Source organism: Haemorhous mexicanus, chromosome 4, assembly GCF_027477595.1.
Source record: "Haemorhous mexicanus isolate bHaeMex1 chromosome 4, bHaeMex1.pri, whole genome shotgun sequence".
NCBI classification, from domain to species: Eukaryota; Metazoa; Chordata; class Aves; order Passeriformes; family Fringillidae; genus Haemorhous; species Haemorhous mexicanus.
The window spans coordinates 32,671,455-32,699,373 of NC_082344.1; the positions used below are offsets into that span (position 1 = coordinate 32,671,455).

Sequence of the window (27,919 nt, forward strand, 5' to 3'; positions counted from 1 at the left end):
CACACCACCCAAAATCTTGGCGCAGAGAGTCAGGGACTTAGCCAGTGCCAAATATTGTAAGCATTTGTGGAGGAGTGTACCTTGGCCAAGGGAGCCACCTCTTCAGATGGGAGCCAGGGTGCAGCCAGCTCCGGCACGGGTTTAGCCCCAGCCCTGCCTTGATGAGCACGTTTCCAGCACAGGCAGTACCGGTCCCTCGCACCCCAAATCCTTCCAGAATCTGGGAGACAGGGCCTGGCAAGGCTTTCAGGGTGGCTCTGGATGGTTTCATGCTGGGCAGCATGGCTTTGCTGCACGGGACAGTGGACATGACCAGGGCCCAGGCAGAGGCTGGGTGCCTTGCACAGGCAGAGCACGGGCACCTCACCCCACTGCTGGACCCTGCCAGGGCTGGGTCCCACACACCGGGCAGGTGTGCCCAGCCTCACCTCCTGCCTTGCCCGCAGAGCATGGATTAGAGCACAGACACCAGTAATTAGTGCCATGTGCACTGAAAACATAAACAGGCCATGTCATCAGCACCCAGCCCTCAGCCCTCGCTGTGGTCAGATGCCTGGGAAGCCACTCGCTGGCATGTGTGGGCTCCTTCTCCCACGTTTCACAGCCTGTGGGCAGGAACAGCATGAGTTTTTTGCTGTCTCTGTTGCTCTGAGGGTTTGCCAGGGGTGGGGGACAGCCAAAAGAAGGTGCCACTTTATGGCTGCCCTGCTGTAGTGGAGCTGTGAACATCTTTGGGGTGCACAATAGACAGTGCATGCTCACAGACCTCCTTCAGCTGTCAGCAGCTAGCTAAGGAGGGTTTTTCAGTCTAACAATAAATGTCCTCCATTCAGAACGAGTGGAGCTAGAATTGGATCTGGGATAACCTGGATGTTGCCATGTGAAGGACAGCTCCTGAGTCAAGTGGGGCTTTTGCAGCCCTAAGGTAGAAGAACTATTCCTTGTACCTTTAGCATCCAGATAAGCACAACATTCCCCTTCGCTGCCTCTCTTAGCAAATTTTCCTGAGATCCCACCATGCCCTCTGGGTAGGCTTGGACATTTTTGCTGCCCTGCACCCGAGCCATGAATGCCATAGCCATTGGCTAGAGGTGTTGAGACACTTGGCTGATTCTGGGATCCTAAAACACTGCAACAAAGCATGGTGAGAGGCAAGTAAGACAGGGACTGACTGCAGGTACCAGAGGCCAGGCAGCGGCCCTTTCAGCAACCACAGACATTCTGCACCAGGAGCCAGAGAGAGACAGGCACACAAATACAGGTCAGGACAGAGGAACAAGCCATCCCTTTGGCCAGCAAAGGGAGGTGAAAGCAAGGCATGATCTGGTTGCAAGGCAAGTCCCCTGCAACATCCTTCGAGATGTGAAGGCTGAGGAAGTACAATGAGTTGGACATGGAAAATACAATTGGGATGGACATTTCACCCCTGGGAATTTTCCTTGGGTAGTGGAAAAAAAATGACACCACCATGCACAAAATGGAGCAAGTATCTAACTATTTATACTGCTGCCCAAGGCTGTTCCTGTGCCTGGAATGCCGCTTCTGCTTTCTGCCACTAATCTGTGTTTCTCATCTCTCCAGTTCAACTGTGGTTCGACACAGTGCTGCTCCTGGTTTTGGAAAATAAGAGGTCCATGCCAGGCACAGCACTGAGGTGGCGAACAGTGACCTGGTGGGCACCGGTACCTGGGCACCTCTGAGGTGCTTTTATTTTGGGCTGTGTGAGTGTCCTGACTCATCATAGTACCTTTTCACAGACAGGAGCATGAATATCGGGAACAGCCTATTGAAAACCATTAGCAGGCAAGCAGAACAGGCTGTCCCATCTGCTGTTTATTCCTTTCAGCTTTTCCCAGAGGGAAACCTAACTATGGGATAACGGCTTCACAGCGCCGGACCCCCAGGCTCAGCTTGGAGCTGCCAGGATCAAAGCTCCCTGCAGAGCTCAGGCAAGGCCCCCAGGACCTTCCTAGCGGAGCCTGGATGATGGTGGCCTGGGATGGACATAATTTTGTGCCTTCAAGGGAAGCTCAGGGCTGAAAAGATTCCCTGCTTCCAGGTTATTTCACACAGGAGAAGCCCAAAGCATCAGAGTTGCACGGCTGTGCATATGTGCATCCCAGAAACAAAAGCTCTGCAGTCAGCCCTGACAAGCCAAAAGTGGGTCAGGTGGAAATGCGGGAGACCAGTGACTCATCTTGTGGTTGGCTGGGAAATTTGGGAGGAGAAAAAAGCGGCTGTCTCTAGGAAATGGAGCACGTTTCCATCCCTTTCTTTCCTCTGCCCCTAATCCTAACATTTCTTCCATCAACAAAATGATAATGCTGTAGTCAGCCCTTAATGCCAAAGAGCACTGTCCCTCAGAAGGAGCATCTATGGCCCAAATATGCCAGCAAGGCTGAATATCTGTTTGAGTTGAAGGGTTTGCCCCCTTCACCCCTACCCCACACTTGAGTGAGAGGGGCACTCAGTTGGCCTGGGTGGGTGGGTGTCTGGGCACAAATGGATGCATCCTCACACCATCACATGCTGGCCCAGAGGCTGCAGCGCTGAGGGAAGGTAGAAAGGGACTGCTGGCTGGTGTAGCTCCAGAGAGCATCTCTGCTGATCCCGGGGAGGAAGCACACAGGGTGTCAGGGAGGGACATGTCTTCCCTGACACCCTGACATCACCTCTGTGTGTGGAACAGCAGGGGGGAGTGAACACAAAGCCAGGAGATTACAGCTGCTTGTTAACAATATTTGCTCATTACAGCGAGCAAGCAGCGGTCATTCATGAGCCCGGCCAGCCTTCCCTGCTGGGACTTTGTGTCTCATGGCCAGCGGCCACAGCAGCTACACAACCTCCCTGCCGGTGCCTGCAGTCACGCCAGAAAACTTCCCACTGTGCAACGAACAATGCAGGATGGCATAGCTTCTGGGGGAGAAGGGGACAAAGAGGACATTTTGCCTGCCAGGGATGTCATACTAAGGAAGAGATGCTGTGGTGGGGGTGCAGGTCTGCAGCCGGCATCGCTGGGCAGTGAGGAGCAATCTGTGCTGCTGTGATGGTCAGATGAGGATGAGGAGTGTGTGTGGCAGACAGAGCTGACCCTTGGCTGTGTGATGACAGGTTAAAAGCTCAGTCTGAGGTGCTTTGAGCGGATGCCATGAGGAACTGGGCCCCCTTCGCTCCCTCCTCTTCGGCCCAGGGCCCCCTGCACCAGGGACAGCCTTCAGGGAAGGGGATGTGGCCACCACCCACTTCTTCCTTTCCAAGTGGATAGGAAACAACACAAATGCAAGACAAATTTCTCCTGTGTCAGGGAAAAGGAAATGGACTAATGCAAAACCAATCCATGCCAGCTAAGTGCTCCTTTGCTCCCCATGCAACAGGCGCCGGCGATGCTGAAGCATGTGTGTGCCCCAAACCAGCACTCAGCTGCTGAGACTGGGGCAAAAGGTTGTGTGTACAATTAAAACTACTTGTTCATCCCAGTCCCCTTCCCCATGAGACCCCAACACAGTGGGCACATGCATGCCAGTGCTTGCTGCGTGCCCCAGTTGCACTTTGCAGGGAAGGATGCTCTGCCCTCACGGTTCTGGTGTTTCCAAGCTCTTTACAGTCTCTAAGGCTTTGGCACAGCTGTTTCTCTTCCAACAGCCTCAATCAAGGTAGTTCAGCAAAAATGAATGAGTGGCATAAGAAATGTCCTGACTGACAGGACAGGGGAGCAAAGCTGATAGGGACATGTGTAACTCAGGGAGGAAAAGGTGAAAATTATCACAACAGATGAGAATTAGAAAGCTCAGGTGTGTCCTGAGACCTTTACCGATTTTTCCAAGCACACAGAAAGATGGATGGCAGTCCTCATGCAAGGAAGTAACTAGCATATCTGTGCTAATTTGCTCTCCAAATGCAGAGAAGGGAAGCCAGGCAGGTTTTCTCTAGCCCCAGGAGGTCTGCAGGAGAGTTGCCATTGTGGCCCTCAAAGTTTTTCTGCAAAGTAGTTCTGTGACCACATTTACAGAAATTTTCCTTGCAGATAAAAGTGAGTTTTTACATGGCCAAACAAACACAAGGGACAGCTTTGAAAAACCCTCATGTTGGAAATTTTTCTTTCCTCTTCTGGCTTGCATAACACACATCAGCCCAGGAGTTTGAGTGGGACTGAAACCAAGACATGCTGCAAGGGGACTCCGTGGACTGCCATGGGTTGCGATTGCACCTCTGGATTTACCTCAGCAGGAGACCCCAGGACCTATTCCTGATTAATGAGGTTCCCTTAATGTGGTGGTAACCTTGTTGAGGTCCTTGCTTCTGGGAAAATTGTCTCAGTTTCTCATCTGCAAATCTTCCTGGTGACATAACTGGTGCTGACAGAAGGACCCATCCCTCTGTCACAAAAAATCCCATTTCCATTGGGGTAGTCTCAAGACTACTTCTCTTTAAAAAGTGTCTGGCCATCTTTTTGTGGCAACATTTGAAATTATAGTTCAGATTAACTTCTCCAAGCAGGGCCTTCAGACCTGGGCCAGGGCCACCAGCTGGGTGTTCCTCTATTCAGGAGAGCCCCAAGGATACTCAGAGAATTGTAGGAGGCTGCGAAGGCAGCACCTGGAGCTGTGTCTCCCAGATGAGGTGCCAGGTCCTTTCTCTGCATGAAGAAGCCCAGCAAATTTTGGGAAGGAGGGGGCCATCCCCAGGGGTCCCTGTGATTACAGATCATCCTTCTCCCCTTGCAGCAAGGCATGTGGAATCAACACCAGCCAAAGGGGGCTTCAGGATTGTGGTGTAGCAAGGTCAGTGTCTCCCTAGAAGTCTTCCAGAGGTGGCACAGCACTGGAGCAGGCAGCTGTGACAGCAGGCAACTGTGACAGCTGGCCACACATTACTTACTTTGGGGACTTTGTCTTGCAAGTCTTCCCCAGAGGATGCCCAGTGGAGGGCTGGCAGTTCCCCTTTTTTCTTTTGCTTCCTCTTTTGTGCACTTTGTCACCATTGCTCTGCCCTTTGGAGAGCCTGTGGGGCCGCACTGTCTGCACCCCTTCCTTCTCCACACTTCATTTCCTATGTCAGTCTTTCCTCATGCCCAGTGCCATTACTCACCACACTCTCAACCACTGAGCAATGCTCACACCAGGGATTCTGGAAGAGAGAGAGAGAGAGAAAGAAAGAGAAGAAAACCCTCCATTTTTCAAATGAAAAATTTTAAAATCCCAAAGAAACAGGGAAAGTCCACCCAGGGCAAACAGCTCTACTGTAGCTTCTCCCTCCTAAAAAGCAAGAGTGAAAAGAGCTGTTGCTGGGAACCTCCTCCGTTCCAGAATCCTGCTGCCTTGAGGCACAAGAGAGATGTGGTGGGGAGCTGGGAGAACCTGGTGCCATGGTGCCCACACTTGCCATGCCTTTGGCTGGGGCAGCAGGTGGCTTTCATCTGACATGGCTGAAATTGCTTTTCTTAGCAACTTTGACTCCAGAGGAGGCAGATTATTCACAGTGGCCTCTGCTAGCTGCCAGCTGTCGTGGCAAAACAGATGGCCCTGTCTCTGGAGCTGTGTATTGAAGGCTCTCAGCAGTGATGCTGAAAACAGGTGAGAACAACCCCCAGACCTGACATACCCATTTGTGTGTGTTTGTGACTTGTCACACCCTGATATTTTGCCTCCTATGCAAAGCTTGCTGGAGCCTATCTGTTCATTCATCTTTGCCTTCAGAGGGGCTTGTTTGACCACGTCTCCCTTTATTGTCAGCCACTGGTGAGATGTGCTGGCAGCACAGACCAGATGTGCATGGGCTCCCACATCACGCCACACTCTACAAAAACACAACTTCCTCTCTGCTAGTCGTGTTACACCCCACGAGCTCACTGAGCTGGAGCTCAGAGCCCAGAATGACAGCTTGAATAACCAGCAACCTGGGGAGCCCTCACAGGCATAAACCGTTTTCATCCCCTGAGAAGAGTGTGGTGCTCTACACTGCCAGCCTCAGAGATGATCTCCTGACACAATTATGTGGCAAGTCCTGATGGAGAAGAGCAGTCTACAAATGCTGAGTTGAAGCAGGTCAATGCATCCTTCGTGTGACAAAGCAAGTTGCCCTGCAAAAAGAGCAATATTTTTCAATCTGTTGGGCAGAATTACACTTTGATTTTATTAGGTAGTTCAGTCCAATACTGTTATGTCCTCAAATAGGGTGGCAAGATGCCATTTCTTCTGCTCCCATAGCTGAGAGGAGATGGGTTTGAGATGACTGTCTCTTCCAGGACAGAAATGGAGAGGAGCAGTGAAACAAGGGGGTGGCAGGTTCAAAGCCAGCCCAAGGAAATGGCTCTGGCATAATGAAGCAGTGGAACTCCTCGCTGCAGGATGCTGTGGATGCTGAACATTTGCATGAGTTCAAAAAGCACCCAGGCCTATTCATGGAGGAAATACCTATTAGGGGTTATTAGGGGCACAGATCCCAGCACTGGCTCAGGAAGGCCCCCAGGCACATTGCACAGGATGGGAAGAGTCGCCTGGGAAGCACTGGCTCACTTGCCCAGGTTCATGCTGTTTCCAAATTGCCTGAAGCAGGCTAGCTGCCCTTGCAGCCAGGTCATTGATCCAGCTGGACTTTTAACATCTTTTTATTATGGCTGGAGTATGGACATCCTTTGAGTGCTCCCTGTGTTATTGGACTGGATGGGACAGCTACTATTGAGCACAGTTTTACTGGTTTTGCTGTTCCTGCTGTTGTACTACTTACTGCCTTTACTGGCTTTTTTCTGTGTTTCTGCTGCTGGTGCTTGACAACACTCCCGGGGTGGCCTAAGCCCTTTGAAAGGGCTGCTCAGAGAGTCACCAGCTCAGTGGTGGGTTCTTGCTGGCAAGTAGTCTGTCAGACTGCTTCCTATTCTCCTGGGGTTTTCTTTTCCCTTTATTGAACGCATTGGGCAAAGCAGAGTGCAGAAAAAGTGAGCTTCTGGGAGAGATTTTCAAGGGCATAAACTCTTGCCAGCAAGGCTGTGGCATGTGCCTGTCTGTCTGCATGCCAACTGCTGCAGAAGCTGATTTCAGCCCTGAGAGCATATGTTTGGCAGCAGCCTGAGAGCCCGAGGTCTCTGCTGCTTCCCTCTGCCCCTGATGGAACTACCAAGGCAAAGGCAGCAAGATCAGGCCTTTCTCAGATAAGGTCTTTTTTTTTGGTTTGTTTTAACAAGAGAGACCTCACACTGGCACAGGAAACCACTGAGAAGTGAATTGAAGTAGGCTGGGACAGTTGTCCAGCCTCATTTCAGGTTCCTCTGGAGGCACAGAGCCTGGCCAGCAAAGGTCTCCCATCTGTTCCACCTCTCAAAGAAGACCCAGCTTTTAAGTTCAGTGGGGACGCCTGGGGCAAGTCCATGAAGACCTTCACGGACACAATCATCTGACGTACTTTTGGGTGTGAGTCAACCCCTGATGCACCAAGACAGGAGGTGAATCAGTCACAGGGCTCTGCTGGGGGTGTCTGGGGAAAAATCACGGCAGCTGCGGTCACTTCTGACCCCCTGGGCCATCCACACTTGACCCCACGGCTGCCTCATCTCCGGCAGGGGACAGCAGGACTTGACAAGGCAGGGCCACGTGTCCCTGCCAGATTCGTGCGATCAGGTCACAGCGGGAGCTGAGATCATCCGTGGAGCAGAGCAGGGAGATTAACCGGAGGCACAAAGAAGCCCCAGAGGGATTTCAGACTTTCTCCTCCTGTGGATGGCTGTGATGCTCAGGTCTCTGGGGTCCATGGCTGCTGGCACAGGGCCTATGAGAGGGATGTGTGATGGTTTGCTGTGCTGAGACAGCGCCCAAGGCAGAGCCCAGGCTGGGAGGCAATGGAGAAGGAAAAAGCCTGTCTTTAAACTTGAAGCTGATTTGGGGTTTTGTCTTGTCACAATTACGATGATTGACTGACTGTGCCTCAGGAGTAATTTCTCAGTATAAATCTTCCTTTGATTTTTTTTATATACAGTAGCCATTGTCTTGGTCCCAGGCAGGCATCAGGCCATGCCAGCCAAGTTAGACACACAGAGCTAAGGCTGCCTTGGCCTGCATGTGGCCACTTTGGTTCCAGCCTCTCTGCTCAGCAACTTTACACTGAGCAACACCAGTATGAGGCACAGATACACAGAAACAGCACAGGTGTGTGCCAGGAGGAGTTCAGCTACACTTCTGACCTCTGAACAGTTCCAGCTCAGCCATCTCCCTGTGTTTGGTAACCACCCATGTGCTTTACTTCCAGGAATTTATCCTTTTACTTTTGATGCCCTGTAACTCGGAGCATGCACAGGGCCTGCAGCAAGGTGCTGCCCTGGTTAACACTCGTGTGAGCTGGTGCTCCTTATGTGGGTTTGACCTTGCCAGACAACATTTTTGGTTCCCAGGTCCCACCACCTGGGTGGACCCTCAGCATCTCCACGGCTCACAAGAGGGCACAGTCCTGTTGAAAGAGCCTCTGAGGAGCCCAGCTCCTGCAGCCCAGCCCACTGCTTCAGGGACAGGAGACCGGGTTTGTCCCAGGAAAAGCGGCAGGTTTCCATTCCCCTGGTGCCTGCCACTTGGGCCTTGGGATCAGGAATGGGTACAAGGGAGCTGCCTGAAGCCAATTGCACTCTATGTCTGTAAAAGAAATGCCAGACACAAGCCATGCCTCCCTCGGTGTAACTTGGAGGGGTGTCCCAGTTACTGCTGACAGAGAACAACCTGAATTCCCACTGCTGTTTCAAAACTCATACAGGTACCACTGCTACATTCACAAAAATTAGTGGGAGATTTGTCATTCATAGCCTGAGTGTATGAGTCTGACACTATGTATAAATAGGTTATAGTCACACTTACATAACACTGCCTTATTTATGATCTTAAGCCCAAGGGAGAAATGTCTCTTTCCCAGCCCTTTCTTCCTAGCAAAAAACGTCATTCAAAGCTCAGCTTCAATCCTATCACTGCGGCCGGATGCTTAACCAAACACTGGGAAATTCAAGCCAGGCATTTCTCTTTCCACTCGCAAACAGTGATGTCCCCAAAGAGGGCAGCTGCTAGGATCTCTGTGCCCATGATTAAACACTGCACCAGGGCTGGAGAGTTTTCAGGAGTGATTCCTGGCTTCACAGCCATGGGGAATGTAATGTGTGTGTTAGAGGCAAAATGTCACAGGCTATGTTAAAAGTTAAAATGCCACATCCCTTACTGGCTTCAATCTAGGTCTCAAAGCAGATCCTTTACTCTGTATTTGTCTTACAGCAAACTGAGAGGAGGGGATCAACTTGCTTTCACAGATTCACTTCTCTGGCTCTGCTGCATCCCCAAATCCTGCAGCCAAAGATATAAGACTAATCCCCATGGCACTTAAAATTCTGGGATTAAGGGACCCATGTGCCTGTTTTATCTACCTCACATACATCTGCTTTTAAATCCTTCGTTGTAATAACATGACCACAGACTATGTGTGTCCTGACACCTGGAATGGGGAAAGCTTCAGGGTTTTTGTGGAAGGCAGGAGATGGATGGGGATTGGCAGAAGATGCTGATGGGGTCTGACAGTGGGCACAGCACCACATTTGCATTAAAAAATGACAAAATGTTAAGCATAGCCCCTGCAGATTCTTATGTCAGGAAGAAGCTTCCCAGTGTGGGCTACCCTGGCGCACCAAGGCTGCAGAAACATTCAGCAATCGCCCTGCATCCAACCACCCACCCCCCAGCCTGAAGCACCTGCTGGAAGAGGCTGTGCCCAGGGGACAGCCAGGCTGGCTCTGCACCTGCCAGGACCCGAATCAGGGCTGGTCTCTGGGTCCTGCTGCTATCCAGGGGTGATATTGAGGGGCAAGTCTGCCACCCCTGTGTGGGCACTGGGCTCCTAAGTCCTTCTGAGCAGGAGTGATGGATGCATGACTTCTGCGTGCCCTTACCTACCGTCCAGTCCTCAGGAGTCCCAGCAGCAGCAGCGAACCTCCAGACCCTGCAGCTGGTGTCCCCTCACACTTCCTACCAAAACCAGGCAGGTCAAAAAGAAACAGCACAGGATTTTAGAAGGCTCCCTGTTTCTGCAGGCAGAACAACCCTCACCTAGAAGAAGCCATTGATCTACTTAAAATCTTGCTCCCATTCACTAACCATGCTGGGCGATACCTCGTGTTTTTCACCCAGAGCAGCTGGAGCTGCACTGACTTTTACAAGCAGAGATAAAGCAGTAGCAAAAAGAAGGGGGCTGAGTGAGAGAGAGAGAGTGGGGGGAGAAACCAAATCTGCAGCAGAAAATCTGCAGGCCACTTTGTATGCTGCTAATTTGAGTGGGTCCTGCCCTGATCTCATTTACATGGGCATAAACCATTTGTAGCTATTGAGGGACATGGAGCACCCATCGATGTCCTGAAGAAGTGCTCCTTTGCTTTCAGAAATAAAGGCTGCTTTTTCCTTCTTCAAATCTAAATCAGATCAGAGGCCCAGTAATTAGTCTCCTATCTAGTGATTTATAGCTCTATCTGATATTGCAGGGCAAAAGCAACAGATTATTTGTTCTTCTTGAGATAAAATCTGTAGGGCTGGAATGGGGATTACACACCGAGGCCTCAGCAGCGAGCAGAGAGCAGACCTGGCAAAGCTCCTGGCATTTTTCATGGGCTGTCAAAGGCTTTTGTGTTCACATGTGGAGAGCTACGGGGCTTGAGGCAACAAAGATTGTGGCAGGGTTCAAGCAGCCTGGTGTGAAGGAGCAGGGATGGGATAGGGAAGCACTTCAGCCCAGCCTGGAACAAATCCCCTCCCTTGGCTTCCTTGCCTCTTGCAAAAAGCACACACAGTGTTGTTGAAAAGCCCTGAGAGATGTCTGCTGAAAACTAGTTGTGGTTGAGCTGCTCTTGTGACTGCCCACCAAGAGCTGCCTTGGAGGATGGGGTGATGATCTGGGACATGCTTGCTGAAATGTGCTGTTGTGACCCTGGGCGTCAGATAACATCTGGGACAGTGTAAGTTTAGCTATGAGAAGCCAGTGCAGGAGGGACATAGGAGGGCCCAAACAGCTCCTTCCCTCTGGTTCTGCATTCACTCAGGGGGTGTCCCACGCTAGGCAAGGCACTGCCCTGGAGCCCAGGCTGGTCACATGCTTTTGCAGCTGAGGGGTTGGAAAGCCCTGAAAATGAACATTTTCCCCTCCTCCACCTTCTCAGCTAGCCTTGCATAATTTCCCCTTTAGCCTCCCTAGACAGGTTCATTACAATTCCCATCCATTAATATGTAAATATGCCCTAGAGGAAAAGACAGCCTGAATTTATTAACATGAATCTTTTAACTCTTTCACTGCTGCACTTCCCTTTGTGGACAGGAGGGTGCATCCCCCAGCCTGGAAAGCTGTGAGGAAGGGAGATTGCATGAAAGGAGAACCGTAAGGTGCTCCAAGAGGACAGAAGGGAACCGTGCCCCTGTGGCACTCCAGGAGGGATGGGTTTTGTCAGTAAGTGCAAAGTTGCAAGTTGCTAAGACCTTGATTCCGCCTTTTATTTCTGCCAAAGGCTCCCTGCACATGCCAGGGCAAACCACACAACCCTTTGGCCAGCCACTGGGAGCAGCCAGGGAAAGGTGGCAGCATATTTATGCTTCAGCCTCTGCCACATGCCAGGAGTAGTGAGGATGTGCTGTGTACCTCTGTCTGTCCACAGCTGCACTGGCTGACCAGGGGGATGGAGGGAGTGAAGCTCTTAGGAAAACTCCAGCATAACAAAGTCCTGGCTGGTGTTCCTGCCCAGTGGCACAGAGGCAGGCACATCTGTCAGGTAGCTGAGACCTGCAGCATGACACAGCACATCAGGACTCCCTGAGTGCACACTGGGGCCAGGAGCCAGGGGAACAGAGCCAGAAAAGCCCAGAGGAGCCCAGAGGGCTTGCAGAGCTCAGCAACTTCGAGCTGCCCACAGCAACTATTGCCCACCCAGGGGAACTTATGCTTTGGCATTTCTCTGGGCAGAAAAAGCCTTTAGGTAGCCCGAAAAATTGGTATTTATTGGCTGGCAAATTTACAGTCTGACTCTAATTTGGTTTTCACTGCCACAGTGAGATGAGGTGTAAATTCCTTTTTCTTAATTCAAGGTACATATTGACATTTAATCATCCAAATATGTGCCTCCTTTGACAATTCATTTCCCTTCAATCCTTTCAACAATTGCCTTTTCTGGCCAGGGCCCTATAAAAGATGATTCCTTGACTCTGCTGCAAAGGAAATGAATGTCTCTTGCTCTCTCTCTCTTTTCTTTTTGTTGTTTGTTTTCCAGCGGGATATATTTCAGTTTGCACCATACAGATGCTGTTTGACAGGAATATTAGCTTTCACACTTCTCTGGGCTTACAAAGTCAGGCATGGAGCCGTGTGGTCTCCTCCAATCCCCACCCCCTTTCCCCAGTCCTTTCCATACGCCCTGCCCCTCCACCCCATGTAGCTGTGCTGCTTCTTTTGACTTGTGGCTTCTGCCTTGCAAGCATTTTTGGTGACTCTCATCTTAAAACCTCTATAAATAAACTTAATTAGATCTCTTCTTGGGCTAACTGCAGTGAGGGAGATCCCTCTTCTCCTCCAGTGGTGTATCCTGGCCTTGACTTGGTTCATTTTTGGCACTCTTGCCTTTGGGTTCAATTTCTCCACACGTCTGTGAGTCAGCAGCCCAAGCACAGCACCAGCTCCAGAGGTGACCAGCTGGGAGCACAGTGGGGACAATGCCCAGTGTGGGTGCACAGTGGGGTTCTCAGCAGCCTGGCTGGGTGCAGCTTATTTTCTAGGAAGAAAGAGCCAAGAACCTGCCACATCTAGATAGACAGCAGGAAGGGATGAAGAGTGGGAAGAGGGTTCAAGCACATGGAAATACTTAAAAATCTCCACCAGATGCACATGCACACACATCCTTCCACACTCCACCCTGAAATAATGTTCTCCATCAGTGCTCTTGCAAACATTCAGGGACATCAGCCCAAATGCCCCTTCCTGCACCCATGACAATATCGCCCTCCTCTCCCACATCAGATCAGTTTGTCCCAGTCACATGCTGGATGGGAAAAATTAGGATGATACACCTGCCTCCAAGGACATACACCTTGTGCCCTTGGTTATCCAATTTTAGTGTAAAAGCTGGATTGAATAGTGCAGAGGACATTGGAGACACCAGGCTAGCTCATCCTGTGGTGGTGGCCAACATCTGCCCAAGAGGAATAAAGAGAACAACATACTTTGGGATCAGGCCTTGCCTAAAACTTTTTGAGATGTTTTGATGATCCCGCTTGAGTTCAAGTACTGTCGGTATGAGAGCATACTTTTCCATTAATTTGTAATCAAATTCTCAGTTTAAATTTTTGGTCTCTTCAGCTTTCTCTAAAGAGTGAAAGAATGTCTCTGGTATGTCACTGGCCACCCAGAGTCTGCTTTGCTTCAGCAGAAATAGGATTTTGCTGTTCTTGTGTTTGATGCAGGTTGGAATGGGAGACGATTAGCCTTCCACCCCTGGTGTATTAGGCAACAGGCTCTGATGCATTCCCGGAGTGGGGTGTATGTTACAAATGGCAGCTGTGTTTCCCCCACAGCCCATCTGACTCGGCTTGGCTGGTGAAAGCTTGGCACGGCACACAGAAGCCACCGGTGCAAAGATCGCGCTGACTCAGGCCGAGGGGAGAATCCAGCAGCGGTCAGAGAGCAGAGTGTAAAGGAGGCAGGAGTGTCACCAGCTGCAGGTCCTGCACGTGTGTGCTCGGCTGGATTCCTCCCAGGCAGGCACACACAGCAAGGTGTTACCCTGCCGTGCCCGGGTGAACAGCGACCGGCACGCAGGGGAGGGGAAGCCAAGCTGCCTCTCCAAGTGCTGCCCTCTGTGAAAAGCACTGACGGGGGGGATGGGCTTGAATAACCATTGGGCCCCTAACTTTACACCCACCACATCCAGGTCCACACCGGGATAGCTGAACACCTCCAGGTCTCTGAAGCAGACTCACCTGGGACTGGCCGGCATCTGTTTGCAGGAAATGCCCTCAGCAGGATTGCTGGCACTGTGGCTTGCGACACTGCTTCTGTTTGAAAGCAGTCCAAAAGGGGACTTTGGGGTGAAATGATGGCTCCGTGTGTGGGTGGTGGTTATAGGGAGACCCTCCTGGGACGCTTCAGGGCTGTGCATTTACTCCTTAGGCTTTTAGCTGAAAATAGAATTCCTCTATGTGAGGAGTTAAATTGAAGAGCCCCCTCCACAGAGCCACATCACAGGCAGGGTGCTGTAGTGTTTTCAGGGCTCTGCAGCTAATGAGATGCCGTTTTCTGACAGCGGAAGCGTGGCCGTGAAAGACACGTAGTCTGGAGGACCCAGGGGGACCCTGCAGAGCCGACGGCGGGCCTTGCTCAGCGCCCCCCGCCGCGGCGGGCAGTCCGAGCGAAACTAGCACGGGGACAAAGGAGGAGGAGTGTGCGCAGCATGTGCCCGGCCTGAGTGCGTGTGCCTGAGAGTGTGTCTGTGTGTGTGTCTGTGTGTCTGCGTGTGCCTGAGAGTGTGTGTGTCTGTGTGTCTATGTGTCTGCGTGTGCCTGAGAGTGTGTGTGTCTGTGTGTCTGTCTGCGGGTGTGCGTGTGCCTGAGTGTGTGTGTGTGTCTGTGTGTGTGTCTGCGTGTGTGTGCGTGTGCCTGAGTGTGTGTGTGTGTCTGTGTGTGTGTCTGTGTGTGTGCGTGTGCCTGAGTGCGTGTGTGTCTGTGTGTGTGTCTGTGTCTGTGTGTGTGTCTGCGTGTGTGTCTGTGTGTGTGCGTGTGCTGCCTGAGTGTGTGTGTGTGTCTGTGTGTGTGTCTGAGTGTGTGTGCGTGTCTGTGTGTCTGTGTCTGTGTAGACGGGCGCGTGCCCCGCAGCATGTGCACGTGCGCGTGTGCCCCTCAGCGTGCGCGACCCGGAGGGGTCCGGGCGGGGGTGACAGGGCGCTGCCCCGCGGTGACAAAGGCCCGCCGCTCTCCCCCATTCACAACCCGCGGCCGGCGGGCGGCGCGGACGGATTTTCTTTTTTTGTGAATGGAGGCGGTGACGTCGCCCGGCCCGCGCGCCGCCTCCCCTCCATTCATGCGGCCCCGGCGCGCGGCGAATGGGCGGGGCGGGGCGGGGCGGGGGCGCGCGCCGGCCGCCGCCGGGTAGTAAAGGCTGCGCGCGGCGCGCGCGGGGGTGCGCGAGCGGCGCGGGCGGCGGGCGCGGGGCCCGGCGGGCGCTCGCTCCCTCGCTCCCTCCCTCCCCCCGCCATGGTGGCCACCGAGGGGCTGCGCGAGATGGAGGGCAGCGCGCTGCGCCGGCTCGTGGGCCGCGACGAGGCCGGGGCCGGCGGCGCCGCGCGGTGCCTGGTGCTGGACTGCCGCCCCTTCCTGGCGCACAGCGCCGGGCACATCCGCGGGGCGCTCAACGTGCGCTGCAACACTATCGTGCGGCGGCGGGCCAAGGGCGCCGTGAGCCTGGAGCAGATCCTGCCGGCCGAGGGCGAGGTGCGGGCGCGGCTTCGGGCCGGGCTCTACGCCGCCGTCGTGGTGTACGACGAGCGCAGCCCGCGCGCGGAGGCCCTGCGCGAGGACAGCACCGTGGCGCTCGTGGTGCGCGCGCTCCGTCGCGACACGGCGCGCGCCGACATCCGCCTCCTGGCAGGTACCGGCGGCGGGGAGCGGGCGGCGGGGACACCGGGAACCAGGGGGGGAACCGGCCGCGGACGGCTGCCCCCGCCCGGGAACGGGGCTCCGGGCTCGCCGCGCCTCGGGCAGGGCGCTGCCTTCTCCCGCCTCCGGCCGGCCGTCCTGCCGAAGTTGGGAGCCGGCGGGGGGGCAGCACGCACCGGGGTGCGCCGCCCGGAGCTGGGGTCCCGGGACGGTCGCAGTGCGGCCGTCAGCCCCGAGCGAGGGTGCCCGGGCGGTCTGAGCCGGCTCAGGGGCATCGAGCGGGCGCCGTGGCCCTGCCCAGGACCTGAGGGAAGTGAGTGTGTGAGGGGGAATCCCCCCACGCTTTGTTTGCGTCCATCCCCAGCCCCACGGTGCAGAGGAGGTATTTGTGCAGGGTCAAATACTTGCTGTCACGGCGATGTCCCCCTTGCAGCGGGCAGAAAACCCGGGCATGCCTCTGTCCTCCCTTTGCGTCTGCAGCAGGGATCAGGGTTTCCCCCCTCTGCCGTGTGTTAAATGGGAAGCTGTGCACATTTGGAGCTGCTGGTCCTGAGAATTGCCGTGAGCTGATTTAGGGGCGGGGGATGCTCAGCTGGGGTTCCTGGATGAGCTCTGTGGGGCTTTTTTCTTTTTTGTTTACAGCCTGAGAGTCAATTTATTCCTTGGCTTACTTACAGCAGGGGTGAGGATGTGTATGCAGAGTAGCAAATCCATTAAGAGGCTTGATAGATGGAGGAACTAGCACTTCAGTTGTACTAGATACAGTAAAAGCAGCAGGAGCTGTTCCCGGGATGCGATATGATGTGCTGCTGCGGGAGTGCCTGCACAGCAAGGGCTCGCTCAGGAGCAGGCTCCTTCACCGTGAGCCAGCGTGGTGGTGGAGCCACGCATGTGGCAGGAAATGTGCCTTGCTCTGCTTCAAGGGTGGCCTTTGTCAGCTGAGAGCTGCTGGTGCCTCTGTGGTTCTCGTGGGAGGTTGGTTGGAATGGGAGCCCTTTTAAGGGATGGGCTCCAAGAGACTCAGTCTCAGCACTACAGTCTTCTTGTGTTCCACAGAGCCACTAAAATGATCTTGCTCAGATTCCATGAGATCTACACTAAGCCAGAGCTGTGCGTGCCCAAGTGCACATTTGTCAGGTCACAATGAAGACCCTGAAGTGTTTTATGCAGGTCAGGCTGCTGCCAGGTCCCCTGTGAAACAACCTGGCTGGGGGTTGCTTGGCCATGGGCACCTGCTCTGCCTGGCTCCTACACCGTGCAGGGCTGGCGTGAACAGCCAGGAGCTGCTGGATCAATGAATCTGATGAGATTCATTGAAGAGAAGCATTTGAAAAGGTCTCTTTTTCTTTCCAAGAACCGTTCTTTCCAAGATGTTTCTGCCCATCACCCTGGGCAGCTTTTCCCTCTCATGGTGTGATGACCACTGGAGTGCAATGTGGTAGATCCAGGGATTTTAGGAGCAGATCCCTGGAAGTTGTCTAACAAAGACTCTTGGTTTTGGATGCTCTTTCAAATCGAAGCAGTAGGACTGTAAAGGGATGTCAGGCCAGGGAAATGAAGCCTCTGCAAACTGTCCTGGCTGTGTGGGAGGGACAATGCAAATGCAGTGATAAATCTGCACAGTTCTGCTTTAAGGTACTAGAGCCCTTCCTTTTGTAGGGGAGGAAACCACAAACGACACCGGGATGCTGGCAGTGGGGGGCTCTAGCTGCCTAGGGATTCCTGGGCTGCTTGAGACGCTTGCATCCTTTGTTTTGAATATCCAGCCTTGTTCAGGGCAGTCTCTGAGCTAAGGCTGAACAAGAAGGACGTGTCCTGCTGTATGTTCTGGTAAGCTGAAATCTGCAGGCATAGGTCCTGCAGTTGGTTTGAGTATTCAGGAACCATCCTGGGTGTCAGGGCTTGATCCAGCTGGAGTCCTGTGGTGATAGTAAAATACTTGATTTTCTTTGATTTCGAGGCTCAAAGTCAGACCCTTCAAGGATGTCAGGGTTGTTGGTTTGATTTGAATGAGAGAAGGAAATCTCACCAGAAGCGTTTATTGGCAGGCCAACACTGCAGTTTCCCTGTCCTGGGAACTCAGTGGGATTTGCTCTTGTTTTGCCTGCCACAACGCAGCCCTGACATCCCCTGTGCTTATCTCCCTGGCAGCAGGGCAGAGCAGCAAGCTGCTCCACGTTCAGCTTGCACCTGTGTCCTTGGGAAGCAGCAGACACCTCTCTCAGAGGGCAGCTTGGCTGTGGGGTCAGCTTGGCTGTACCTGGCCAGAGCCAGGGCTTTCCTGGTCTGTTGTTTCGGGATCTCTGAGCTGGAATGTCAAGCTGGGAATGGGAGACCTGCCTGTCTGTTTTCACAAAATGATGTGTCAAGGGAAGATGAGAACTGAACAGTCTTTTGCCTTGGAGCAGCTATTTCCAGCACACTCAGACTTAAATGGGAAAAAATCCTCTCTTCATTGTCTCAGAGAGCAACCTTGGCCTCAGTCTGGAGTTTTGGCTGGCAGTATGCAGGGGACCGAACCCTGGAGCAGAGACTTTGGGTGGCCAAGGTCATTGCTCTTGGTGCTCTTGCTCCAAGGGACTGGTGGGGCCTTGGGGATTCCCCCCTTGCTGCCGAGAGCCTGACTGCTCCTCCTGGGGCAGGGACCACTCTCCATCGCTGTAGCATCATCTAGTGGCCAAGGGCATCTCCGGCTGTGCCGTTCTGCAGTCCTGTGAACGCGGTCTGGGATAACACTTCGTGCCTCTCCTCTTGCAGGGGGCTATGAGCGTTTCTCCTCGGAGTACCCTGAATTCTGCGCAAAAACCAAGTCCCTGAGCAATGTGTCACCCCCCACCAGCGCTGAGCCCCTGGATCTGGGCTGCAGTTCCTGTGGGACCCCCTTCCATGACCAGGTATGTCTAAAAGTGCTCAGCCATCTTCACTGCCCTTTCAGCATTGCAACCTGCTCCAACAGGAGTCTCTCTGCTCTCCCTCAGCTGAGGCTTGTGGAGCCAGAGCCCTGCTTCCTTTCCTCTCATGGGAAAGCATGGTGGTCCTCCTAAGCCCAGGCGGTTTGTGTGCCCCACAGAGTGGACAAGCCCACATCCTGTTAACCCACACCTGCCTGTTTCCAAACAGGACAAGGAGAGGGAGAGGAAGGGCTGAAACAGGTTTAGCACCTCAGGAAGGCAGCCTCTGCTCCCTCTTCTGAGGGCCCTGGATCAGGTGCCAGGTTGCTGAGCAGCTCCATGTTTCCAAGCCATCTGGATGTGTGTCCTGCCTCCCACGTCCCCTGGTCAACCTGTTGTTTTCCTCTGTCACAGGGTGGGCCTGTGGAGATCCTTCCCTTCCTCTACCTTGGCAGCGCCTACCACGCAGCCCGGCGGGACATGCTTGATGCGCTGGGCATCACAGCCCTGCTGAACGTCTCCTCAGACTGCCCCAACCACTTTGAGGGGCACTACCAGTACAAGTGTATCCCTGTGGAGGATAACCACAAAGCTGACATCAGCTCCTGGTTCATGGAGGCAATTGAGTACATTGGTGAGTGCCTGTGCAGAGATGTTGTGTCCACTGGTGGCACCGGTGGGAGGGAGGTCAGCCACCACCTGCAGGTTTGGTGAGGGGCTGGGCCGTGGTGGCAGGGTGTGGGTCTCACGTCTCACCCCTGTTGCCCTCCAGACTCAGTGAAGGAGTGCTGTGGCCGTGTCTTGGTGCACTGCCAGGCTGGCATCTCCCGCTCGGCCACCATCTGCTTGGCATACCTGATGATGAAGAAGCGTGTCAAGCTAGAGGAGGCCTTCGAGTTTGTCAAGCAGCGCCGGAGCATCATCTCCCCCAACTTCAGCTTCATGGGGCAGCTGCTGCAGTTCGAGTCGCAGGTGTTGGCCACTTCATACGCAGTGGAGGCCGTCAGCCCCTCGGGGACGCTGCGGGAGCGGGGCAAGGCCACCTCCACCCCCACCTCGCAGTTTGTCTTCAGCTTCCCGGTGTCTGTTGGTGTCCATGCCACCCCCAGCAGCCTGCCCTACCTGCACAGCCCCATCACCACGTCGCCCAGCTGTTAGCTCAGGGCCCAGGCCAGCGGGGCAGGCAGTGCCGGGCGTGCAGGGGCACGGAGCCCTGTGATGTTAAGCAATAGTGCCAGACACTGCCATTCACCCTGGACTTGCCATCTTTTTCGTAGAGAAATTTCTTACCTCATCTTGGTTTGTTTGCTTTTTATTGTTATGTTTTGAAAGCACGAAGTTGTAAAAGCCACAAACCTTGACATTGTCCAGGCTCTTTGGGGGAGGAAAAAAATAGTATACTGGGTTTCCTAAAGTGCCTGGTCTTCACGTGTTTCCATCCCTATTTTACTGCCTTGTTTTTTTACACCTCCCCTTCTCCCCATGTTTCTGACCCCAGCTCACCTAGGTTGACGAGGGAGCATTCCCTGTTTTTACTGTGCAGCAGCCTTCCCTCTTGCAGAGAGACCTCTGTGTGTGTGGTGGGTGCTGCTTACCTGAGCCAGGTACACTTCAGACAAGCAGAGCTGCAGGCAGGGCCTCGGGGCGAGCAGGAGTGGTGCCATAGGGCTGCCTGCACCCAACCTCAGCCCTGCCAGTGGCTGGGGAGATGAGGCTGGAGCTGGCATGCATCTGCCAAGTCACCAGCTGAGCCTATTCCAGGGGGAGAGCAATCTCTGTGGTTGGGAAGTGGTTTGGAGGGAGAGATGTAGTCTGAAATGCCTCTTTTCTTGCCTCTGTGGATCACTGGTTTCTAGAAAACTTAGGTCCAAACTCCTGTGGCTTTAAGATGAGAAAGAAGGTGTTGGGGCAGCAGTCTGGGCTGCTTTTGATTACTCTGTTCAGTTTCCTCTCCACCGCTCCCACTGCTGCTCTTCTTCCAAAAGAAGCAGGAAGGGACATGGGTGGGCTGTAATGGAAGAGAGAAGCTGTGGGGTGGAGGACAGGCTGGCCCAGAGGTGTCATTCATCCAGCATTTTCAAGCTTCTCCCACCTCATGACCAGCCCTTTTCCTGTGCTGAGTCTTGTTCACCTGTGCAACATTTCTGCAGCTTTTGGTCCAAGCCTTGAAAATGCCTCATCTTCAACCCACCTGGAGCCTTATTTCCCACCCTACCTCTGTCCTTCCCTCCAGCCCAGTCCAACACACAAGATGCCTGTGTGGCTGATGTACATATGTATGGTTTTGTTCTTTTTTTTTTTTTCTAGAAATTAACTTTTTATTTATTGCCTGAGGGAGGGAGAAAACATTGTTTGGAGAAAATAAAAATAAAACTGTTTTCAACAGTTTGGCTGGAGCAAATTTGTCCTAAAACCAAGACAGAGCAGCAGGTTGTGCACACATTCCATTTTCACAGAGCAACTGTTAAAAATGTATTTATTGACTTTTAAACTATTACAAGTATTGCAGATCAGACATTTAGCCAAGCACACTTATAGATCAAACTCAGTTGTTACAGAGATGTTACCTAAAGTCCACCATGTAGGTAGGCTGAGAAACTGCCCATCGTCTTCAACTTTGAGAGAGAAGGTAAAAGAAGAAATAAATAAATGATATCCCAGCTCCAGGTAATTGGCAACCAAGAGAGGACAAATACAGGGCTAGTTATGAAAACAAGTTACACAAAAAAGGTCTAGAAATTCAACCCCCAGCTACGTTGCCATCTGGGTTGCCAGAGAAAGCAATTAGGAATGACAAAGCACAAGCTCATGGGACTGCAGCACAGAAAATCCCCATTTCAACTTCCAAAGCTGAAGCAAGTTCTGCAGCTGTTAAGAAAGTGTCAAAATTATCTTGTAATAACAGATTCTAATAATCTACATTAGTAATTAATGGGACCAGCACTAAAACTTGCCACCAACACGTTCAGCAAGACCGATACATCAAAGCTAGTCAGATAATGTGACTTGACAGGCATATGTGTCAGTGTAATGGAAATGCATCTGCTTCCCATGTCCCCTACAGATTCCCAGGCTCATCACCTTGCTTCAGAGATTCTAACACAAATACAGTGTTCCCCAATGCCCCGGGTTCCACATCTCCTCTGAGTTTAGAGAGGTGGGAACACTGCCACTCCCTCTCTGCACATCTGTCCTGCCACTATCAGAAAGACCAGGAGAACACGCTCTGGGACTGTACCAAGCCACCACTTCTGATCACTCTGATTCAAGTCTGTGGAGGTTCACAAGCCAGTTGCTACATGAGACAAGAACTGAGTATGTGCTTTCCCAGGTCTCCCCTATCCAGGCTGCAGCATAGCTTACAATGCTGCACAAATATTCAGCCTAACATACCTGAAGCATGCATTAGATGCACGTCCTCTTGGATTTCTGAGCTAGACTTTCTGTAGCAAAGCAGCATGGAAACAGAGAAATCCCACTGAAAATAAATTCACATATTTCCTGACATTCAGCTTCTGAGAATGATTAGCAATGTTCAAACTAATCTGTTTTGTGGCTTGCCCCTTCCTTTTTACCCATCTTGAAAAATCCTGTTCAGGGGAATTTCTGTTAGCAGTCCCATATGGAAATTGCAGGCAATGCATGAACTGTGCAGAAACTGCTATCATTGCAGGGATGCAGGAGGCTTTTTTGAGATTTGCCACTGTCTTAAGTAGCTCTCACAGGCCATGCAGTGGCACAACATGCTTGCATCCCTCATCACCTCACACATTTAGAGGGAGCAGACACCTCCTCTAACCTAGAACAAACAGCAGGAGCAGCTGGTTTCCAGAGCCAAGAAAGTGCCTTTCTCCAGGAGCTACTCTCCCTCTCATGTACCACATCCCTTTTCTGTGTCTGCTGGCCACCACAGCCAACAGTGCAGAACATTTTGCACGGTTTTCTCTCTGCTTCAGTGTAGAATTTTCTTTTGGGGTACTCCCATAACAAACAAGCAAAGTTTAAGTTTGCAGGCAAAATAAATTCCTGCTACATAATGCAGTGGGATTCAATTGCATCTCATGCAAACACTTAAAACAGAGGTTAGAAAACCAATAGTGACTGCAACACAGTGGAACTAGTATAAGAGGTTTGTAACAGTCTCTATGGAGCTGGGATCGAACAACTGGTAGATAAAAATAAAAATGAAAAAACAAAATATACCTTATTAAGGTACTGTACTGTCTGCTTTTAATCCTAACAAAAGTTTTGTTGACAGCAATCAGAATGCAGTGTCACTCTGCACCAGGTATCTAAGTCATCAGTCTCATGGAAACAGTTTCAGCAATGGAGAGAACCCTCCTTTGTTAGGTGGTGACTTCTTTCTGTTTCACCTATTAGGGTCCTGTTGTGAAACTACATAGAAGTTGCAAAATGCTGCCTCAAAGGGACATTGACAAAGATCAACAGGCCTGAGAGACACGTTGTCCCTTGTGCCAGCAGACACCAAGTTCTGTCCCTGGTGTCCCAAGCCTATGAGCTCTTAGCCCAGTGTTCTTAAGTCCTCAGCTCCTACTGTGCCTCCCACTGGCGACCCAATGCTGCAAAATGAGCATCCCTGTATCAGGGGACTGCTCTTCTCAGGAGGTCAAAAACATCATTTCTCAGGAGGCAGCACCTGCCTGCTTATGGGGTCACAGAATTTATAAGGTCCTGCTGCAGTTAACTCCCCCAGCTGAAGCAGCAGCGTCTGTACCGTTAACAGCCTGCCAAAAGCACCACAACCACTGCCGGGATTTTAACGGGCAACTTTGGTATTGACGGGCAGATCCTCACTTTGTTTTGAACTGTAAGAGCAGCTATGACAACATACGCTACTCCTGCACAGGTGTCTGCAACACACAGATGCATCATCAGGCCTGGGTATTCCTCTGTGTCTGGCCACAAACGGATATGAGATCACATCATTACGAGACAAAAACCACTGCAAAATTATTTCCTCACACAGCACCTTTACTCTGCACAGAACATCAGAAACATTAACACTGGCAGTTCAAAGATACTGGAAAGTAGAATCACAGAATATGCTGAGTTGGAAGGGACCCATCAGGATCACTGAGTCTAACTCCTGGCTCTGCACAAGACAGCCCCAGGAGTCACACCATGTGCCCGAGAGTGCTGTACAAAAGCTTCTCGAATTCTATCAGGCTTGGTGCTATAACGATTTCCCTGGGGTCCCTCTGGGTGAAAATCCTTTCTCCTAATACCCAACCTAATTCTCCCTCCTAATCTCAGCTTCATGCTGTTTCCTCCAGTCTTGTTACTGGTCATGGGAGTGAAGATATTGGTACCTGCCCATCCACTTCCTCTCGTGAGGATGTTGAAAACCCCAATGAGGTCTCCCCTCAGTCTCCTCCAGGCTATTTTTATCTTCTAGAAGTTTCAGGCTGCAAAATGAATCCAGACTAGCCATTAGTTCAACCAGCACATAGGAAACAACAAGCAAGAACAGCATCCGGTGTGGGCTCAGTGGGGTTTTCCTTTTTAGATTTGTTCTTGTTTATGAAAGATGTAAAGCTTTTAACTTTCACACCCACATTAACCATTTTGCTCACCTAAGCAGCACAGCTGTTTCACCATTTAAAACTATGTCTAACTGGGGATGGAGAGCAGCACTCGCTCTGGTCGCTCTCTGAAACCCTAGAGCAGATAGGCACATCCCCTCACTCAAGTTATTAACTAAATGAAAAACAAACCCCAAACTTAAATGGTGAATACAAAGCTTCAAAGCCTAGTGGTGATCTTTGCAATCCTCTAACACTATGAAACAAGCAGCCAAAATACAAGCACCCAATTTTATCAATGAAACTTGTTTAAAAGGACAACTAGGCTAGAGCCTGGCTGGGACTTCAAAGCTACATATTTAATCAGATCACAAAATGAAGCGAGAACCATATATCCACTGTCAGCTCAAGAAAAGTAAGAGTTCAAGTTCTGTTGGAGTATTGCTATTTCTAAGGTTTCCTTTAGAGATATTACAAACAGATGATGTTCAGGTAGCCATATTGCATCAAATGACTGATTTTACAGTGGGTGATATTTCTTGTGAGGATGACTTGCTTCAACATTAGTGCCTTAACATTAAAAATAAATATGTTCTGTCTTAATGCTGAAAGTGAAATGCTCTTCAGGATTAAGTCTGTTTTATACAAACACATTAGCAAAATCCCACTTGTGGGGAGCAAGTATATTTTTATGAACTAAGAGCACACTATTCTGTTGCTTTCTTGCTGTAAGGGGGATAAAACCTGAAAGCATGAACTGGATCATCAGATACTAAACAGTGCTGGTTGACAGGGTCATGTACCACATGTTGTGTCCAAAGGAACATTTTTTTCCTCCAGATGTTACATGGTCAACACTGAAGCACATCTCCTGGTATAGGTTTTTTAGGAAAAAAATTAACAAGTCTTGATCTTCAACCTTCTCTGAAACTGTAAAACACCACAAAAAAGAAACAGTTTCTACTTTTGTTAAATCCATATCCACCATGAGGGGGACTTTTGAAACTGTTTGATGCTGTGCTATTCAATGCTTAAAAATAACTTTCTCCAACCCAGCAAAATAAACCTGGGAATTTGGGAAGAAGGGTATTAAGTGAATAAATCCTAACTTTGTTCTCTGGTATACCTGCAAACAAATCTGCTTGCCAGCTGATACGTTAAAATTTTGTTCTCATCAAAATGTAAAATCGATATTTAAAAAAATTATTACTTTTGTAAATCCCTTAAGCTCTTCAACTGTGATGTCACACACAAAGATGTGACAGGAAACTGCTGTAATACACTCTCCCTTACCAGCCCAAAACCCATTTGCTGGGTCTTATCTTACAGAGGGACATGAACCAGATACACCCTCCTGTATGAAATCTTCTAACTTTTCACCGGCTCCTCCCAGCAAAACCATACCCTGCTGTAACCAGAGAACATTTCAAAAGCTGCATTGTACTTAACAGAAGCCTTCTAAAATGTTCTTTTAGAGATGCCAGCAGAGGGCACAGACCTGTTTCATGAAATTCTTCTAAGCACAAGAGCTGGTTTTACCCTTGAAAACACTTCCCAGGGCTTCCCCCAGAAAACTCACACAGACAAGGCAGCAAACTGACATCGTTTGTTTCCACTCCAAAGTTACACTCACTCATGTTATCATTTGCTCAGAGGTGTGCAAATAAAACCCTATATTGAATAACTTGACCTAGCCCCTCCTCAGATGAAATTTATATTGCATTGTTAATGATTTTAGTCGACTTGACTTTGTGCAAAATATTTTCAAGAAAGTTCTGGCTCAACTTCAGAATACAAAAGGAGAATAAATAGGATCTCTTGAAAACAGGAAATGAATGGTGTATGCTGAAAAGAAAATGATGGGCTTAATGTAATTTATTGCAAATAAAATAATTAGAAAAGTAGTGTCTGAAATTTTAACATGTGAGATGGCAGCAATAAAGATTTCCATTTGCACAATGATGTTCCCAAGGTCTAGATCAAAACAATATTATTTTACACATGGTATCTGCAGAGACTAGGAGCCTGAGATATGTTATTAAAAGGCAGTCCCTTGTAAACTTTCCTCAAGAGGAACAGTAGCAGTTGAGTATGCAAGAGTTACTCATTATCATATTCATCAAGACAGCATTACTTTATAAAAGACATACAGCTTATTTCCAGGTTGTTAAGAATTTTATGTGATACTGATTTTCTGAAATATGTATCCATCCAGTCCAAGATTGAAGTCACATCCTTCTCCACTGCTCTGAAGCTACTAGGTCTTCTGTTCTGCTGCTGTTGCTGTCTGTGAGGGAGCTTCTGGTTTCACAATCTGGTATGTAATGAGATATTCTGGGTATGCCTGAAAGTAAAATAAGAAAAAAAAAAAAAACTGGTTTATGCAAGGGTAACTCAGAAAGTTCCAGTTTTTGCACTAAACAGTAACAAGGAAGGACAGCACAAGAACCAGATCTATGTTCACAGCATGCAAGAAAAAGTGGCTATTTCAAATCTAGCCAGCACTATGTGGAACTGCTGGATGTACTTAACACCTTGGTTAATACACAAAGAGAAAGATGTTTCTTCCACACAGTCACTGCCAGAAATTGTGTGCAACAGGAATTCAGAGTTACTCTCCTTGTTAGCTAATCCTACAAATCAGTCAGTGCCTGTTAGGTTCCTCAAAAATTTTGGACGACTGATAAAGTCTGACCTCAAAAGGAACAACAGCTTGCAATGTAACCTGCAAAGGCCTTTACTGGCAGTAAAATTCTTGGCCCACTCAAAGCACATGACCCAGTAAGTCATCTGTCCATCTGCCTAGTGTTTCCTGGAGAGAGCTGGTAGCCAGTTCAGTCCCAGAACAAAGCTAGAGTTGATGGAGGGCAGGGCCCCATTCGGAGGAACCTCAACAGATGAGACTGGGCCTACAGAAGCCTCATGGAATCCAGCAAGGGCAAAGGAACCTGAGATGAATTCCTTGTAACACTGCAGGATGAGAAGCTACTCGGCTAAAAAGGTGTTGGGGACCTTGGGAGACAGCAAGCTAAAGCAGAATCAGTAGAGTGTCCTGGCAGCAGTACAGGCTACGAGCATCCTGTGGTAAATCACCTGGTGTAGCAGCGACTGCTGTTTATTCAGTACTCCCTTGGCCACATCTAGAAAACCACACACAACTTTTAGGTTCTACAATACAAGAAAAATGCCAACAAGCTGGAGCCAAGTTCAGCAAAGGACCAGTAAGATAGGGGCAGAGAGCACAGGATAAAGAAGATGCTGAGAGAGAGATGGGCTTGCTTGATCAAAAAAGAGAAAGCTTTGTGAGACCATAATTGTCACTCTATCATAGAAGGTCACCTGACTGGTCAGGCACAATCTGTGCTTACTTAAGCTGCGCTGGCTGTCTTGAATCACCTCCTGGTCTTGCATGTGCCTTCCATGAGGATCTGTTCCACGATCTTCCCAGCTACAGAGGTGAGAGTCACCTATCTGTAGTTCCCTTGTGTCTACTTTTCTCCCCTTTTAAAAAATCCAAGTGATGTCTCCCTTTTTCCATTCACTGGGGTCCTTGCCTGACTGCCATGACTTTTCAAATATCACAGAACTACAAAATATTCTGAGTTGGAAGGAACCTGCAAGGACACCACCAAGTCCAACTCTTAAGTGAATGGCCTATACAGAGATCAAGCCCATAATCTTGGTATTATTAGTAGCATGCTCCAACCAACCAAGGTAATCTCAAGGTGTGATAGAGAGTGGCTTGGCAACACCATCAGCCAGCTCCCTCAGGACCTGGGATGTTTGTCATCACAAATTTGTGGTTATTCAGTTTGATCAGGTGATCTGGGAGCCACCCACGGTAGTAAGC

General features: G+C 50.6%; 2 protein-coding genes across 3 annotated transcripts in view; one reads left to right on the forward strand and one right to left on the reverse strand.

The window, feature by feature from the left end:
* Positions 1–15,218: 15,218 nt before the first annotated feature.
* Positions 15,219–20,911, forward strand: DUSP4 (dual specificity phosphatase 4). The gene is made up of 4 exons (XM_059844355.1): positions 15,219–15,627; positions 18,393–18,529; positions 18,941–19,160; positions 19,299–20,911. The coding sequence occupies exons 1-4, from the start codon at positions 15,234–15,236 to the stop codon at positions 19,682–19,684; spliced, it is 1,137 nt and encodes a 378-aa protein (XP_059700338.1). The 5' UTR covers positions 15,219–15,233; the 3' UTR covers positions 19,685–20,911.
* A 74-nt stretch (positions 20,912–20,985) lies between these two features.
* TNKS (tankyrase) overlaps positions 20,986–27,919 on the reverse strand; it is a 129,727-nt gene continuing 122,793 nt past the window's right edge. For both annotated transcript variants that reach the window (XM_059844353.1, XM_059844354.1), the window contains exon 27: positions 20,986–26,413. In XM_059844353.1, the coding sequence (XP_059700336.1) occupies positions 26,327–26,413 (87 nt within the window). In that variant the 3' untranslated portion in view covers positions 20,986–26,326. The remainder of the gene's footprint in view (positions 26,414–27,919) is intronic.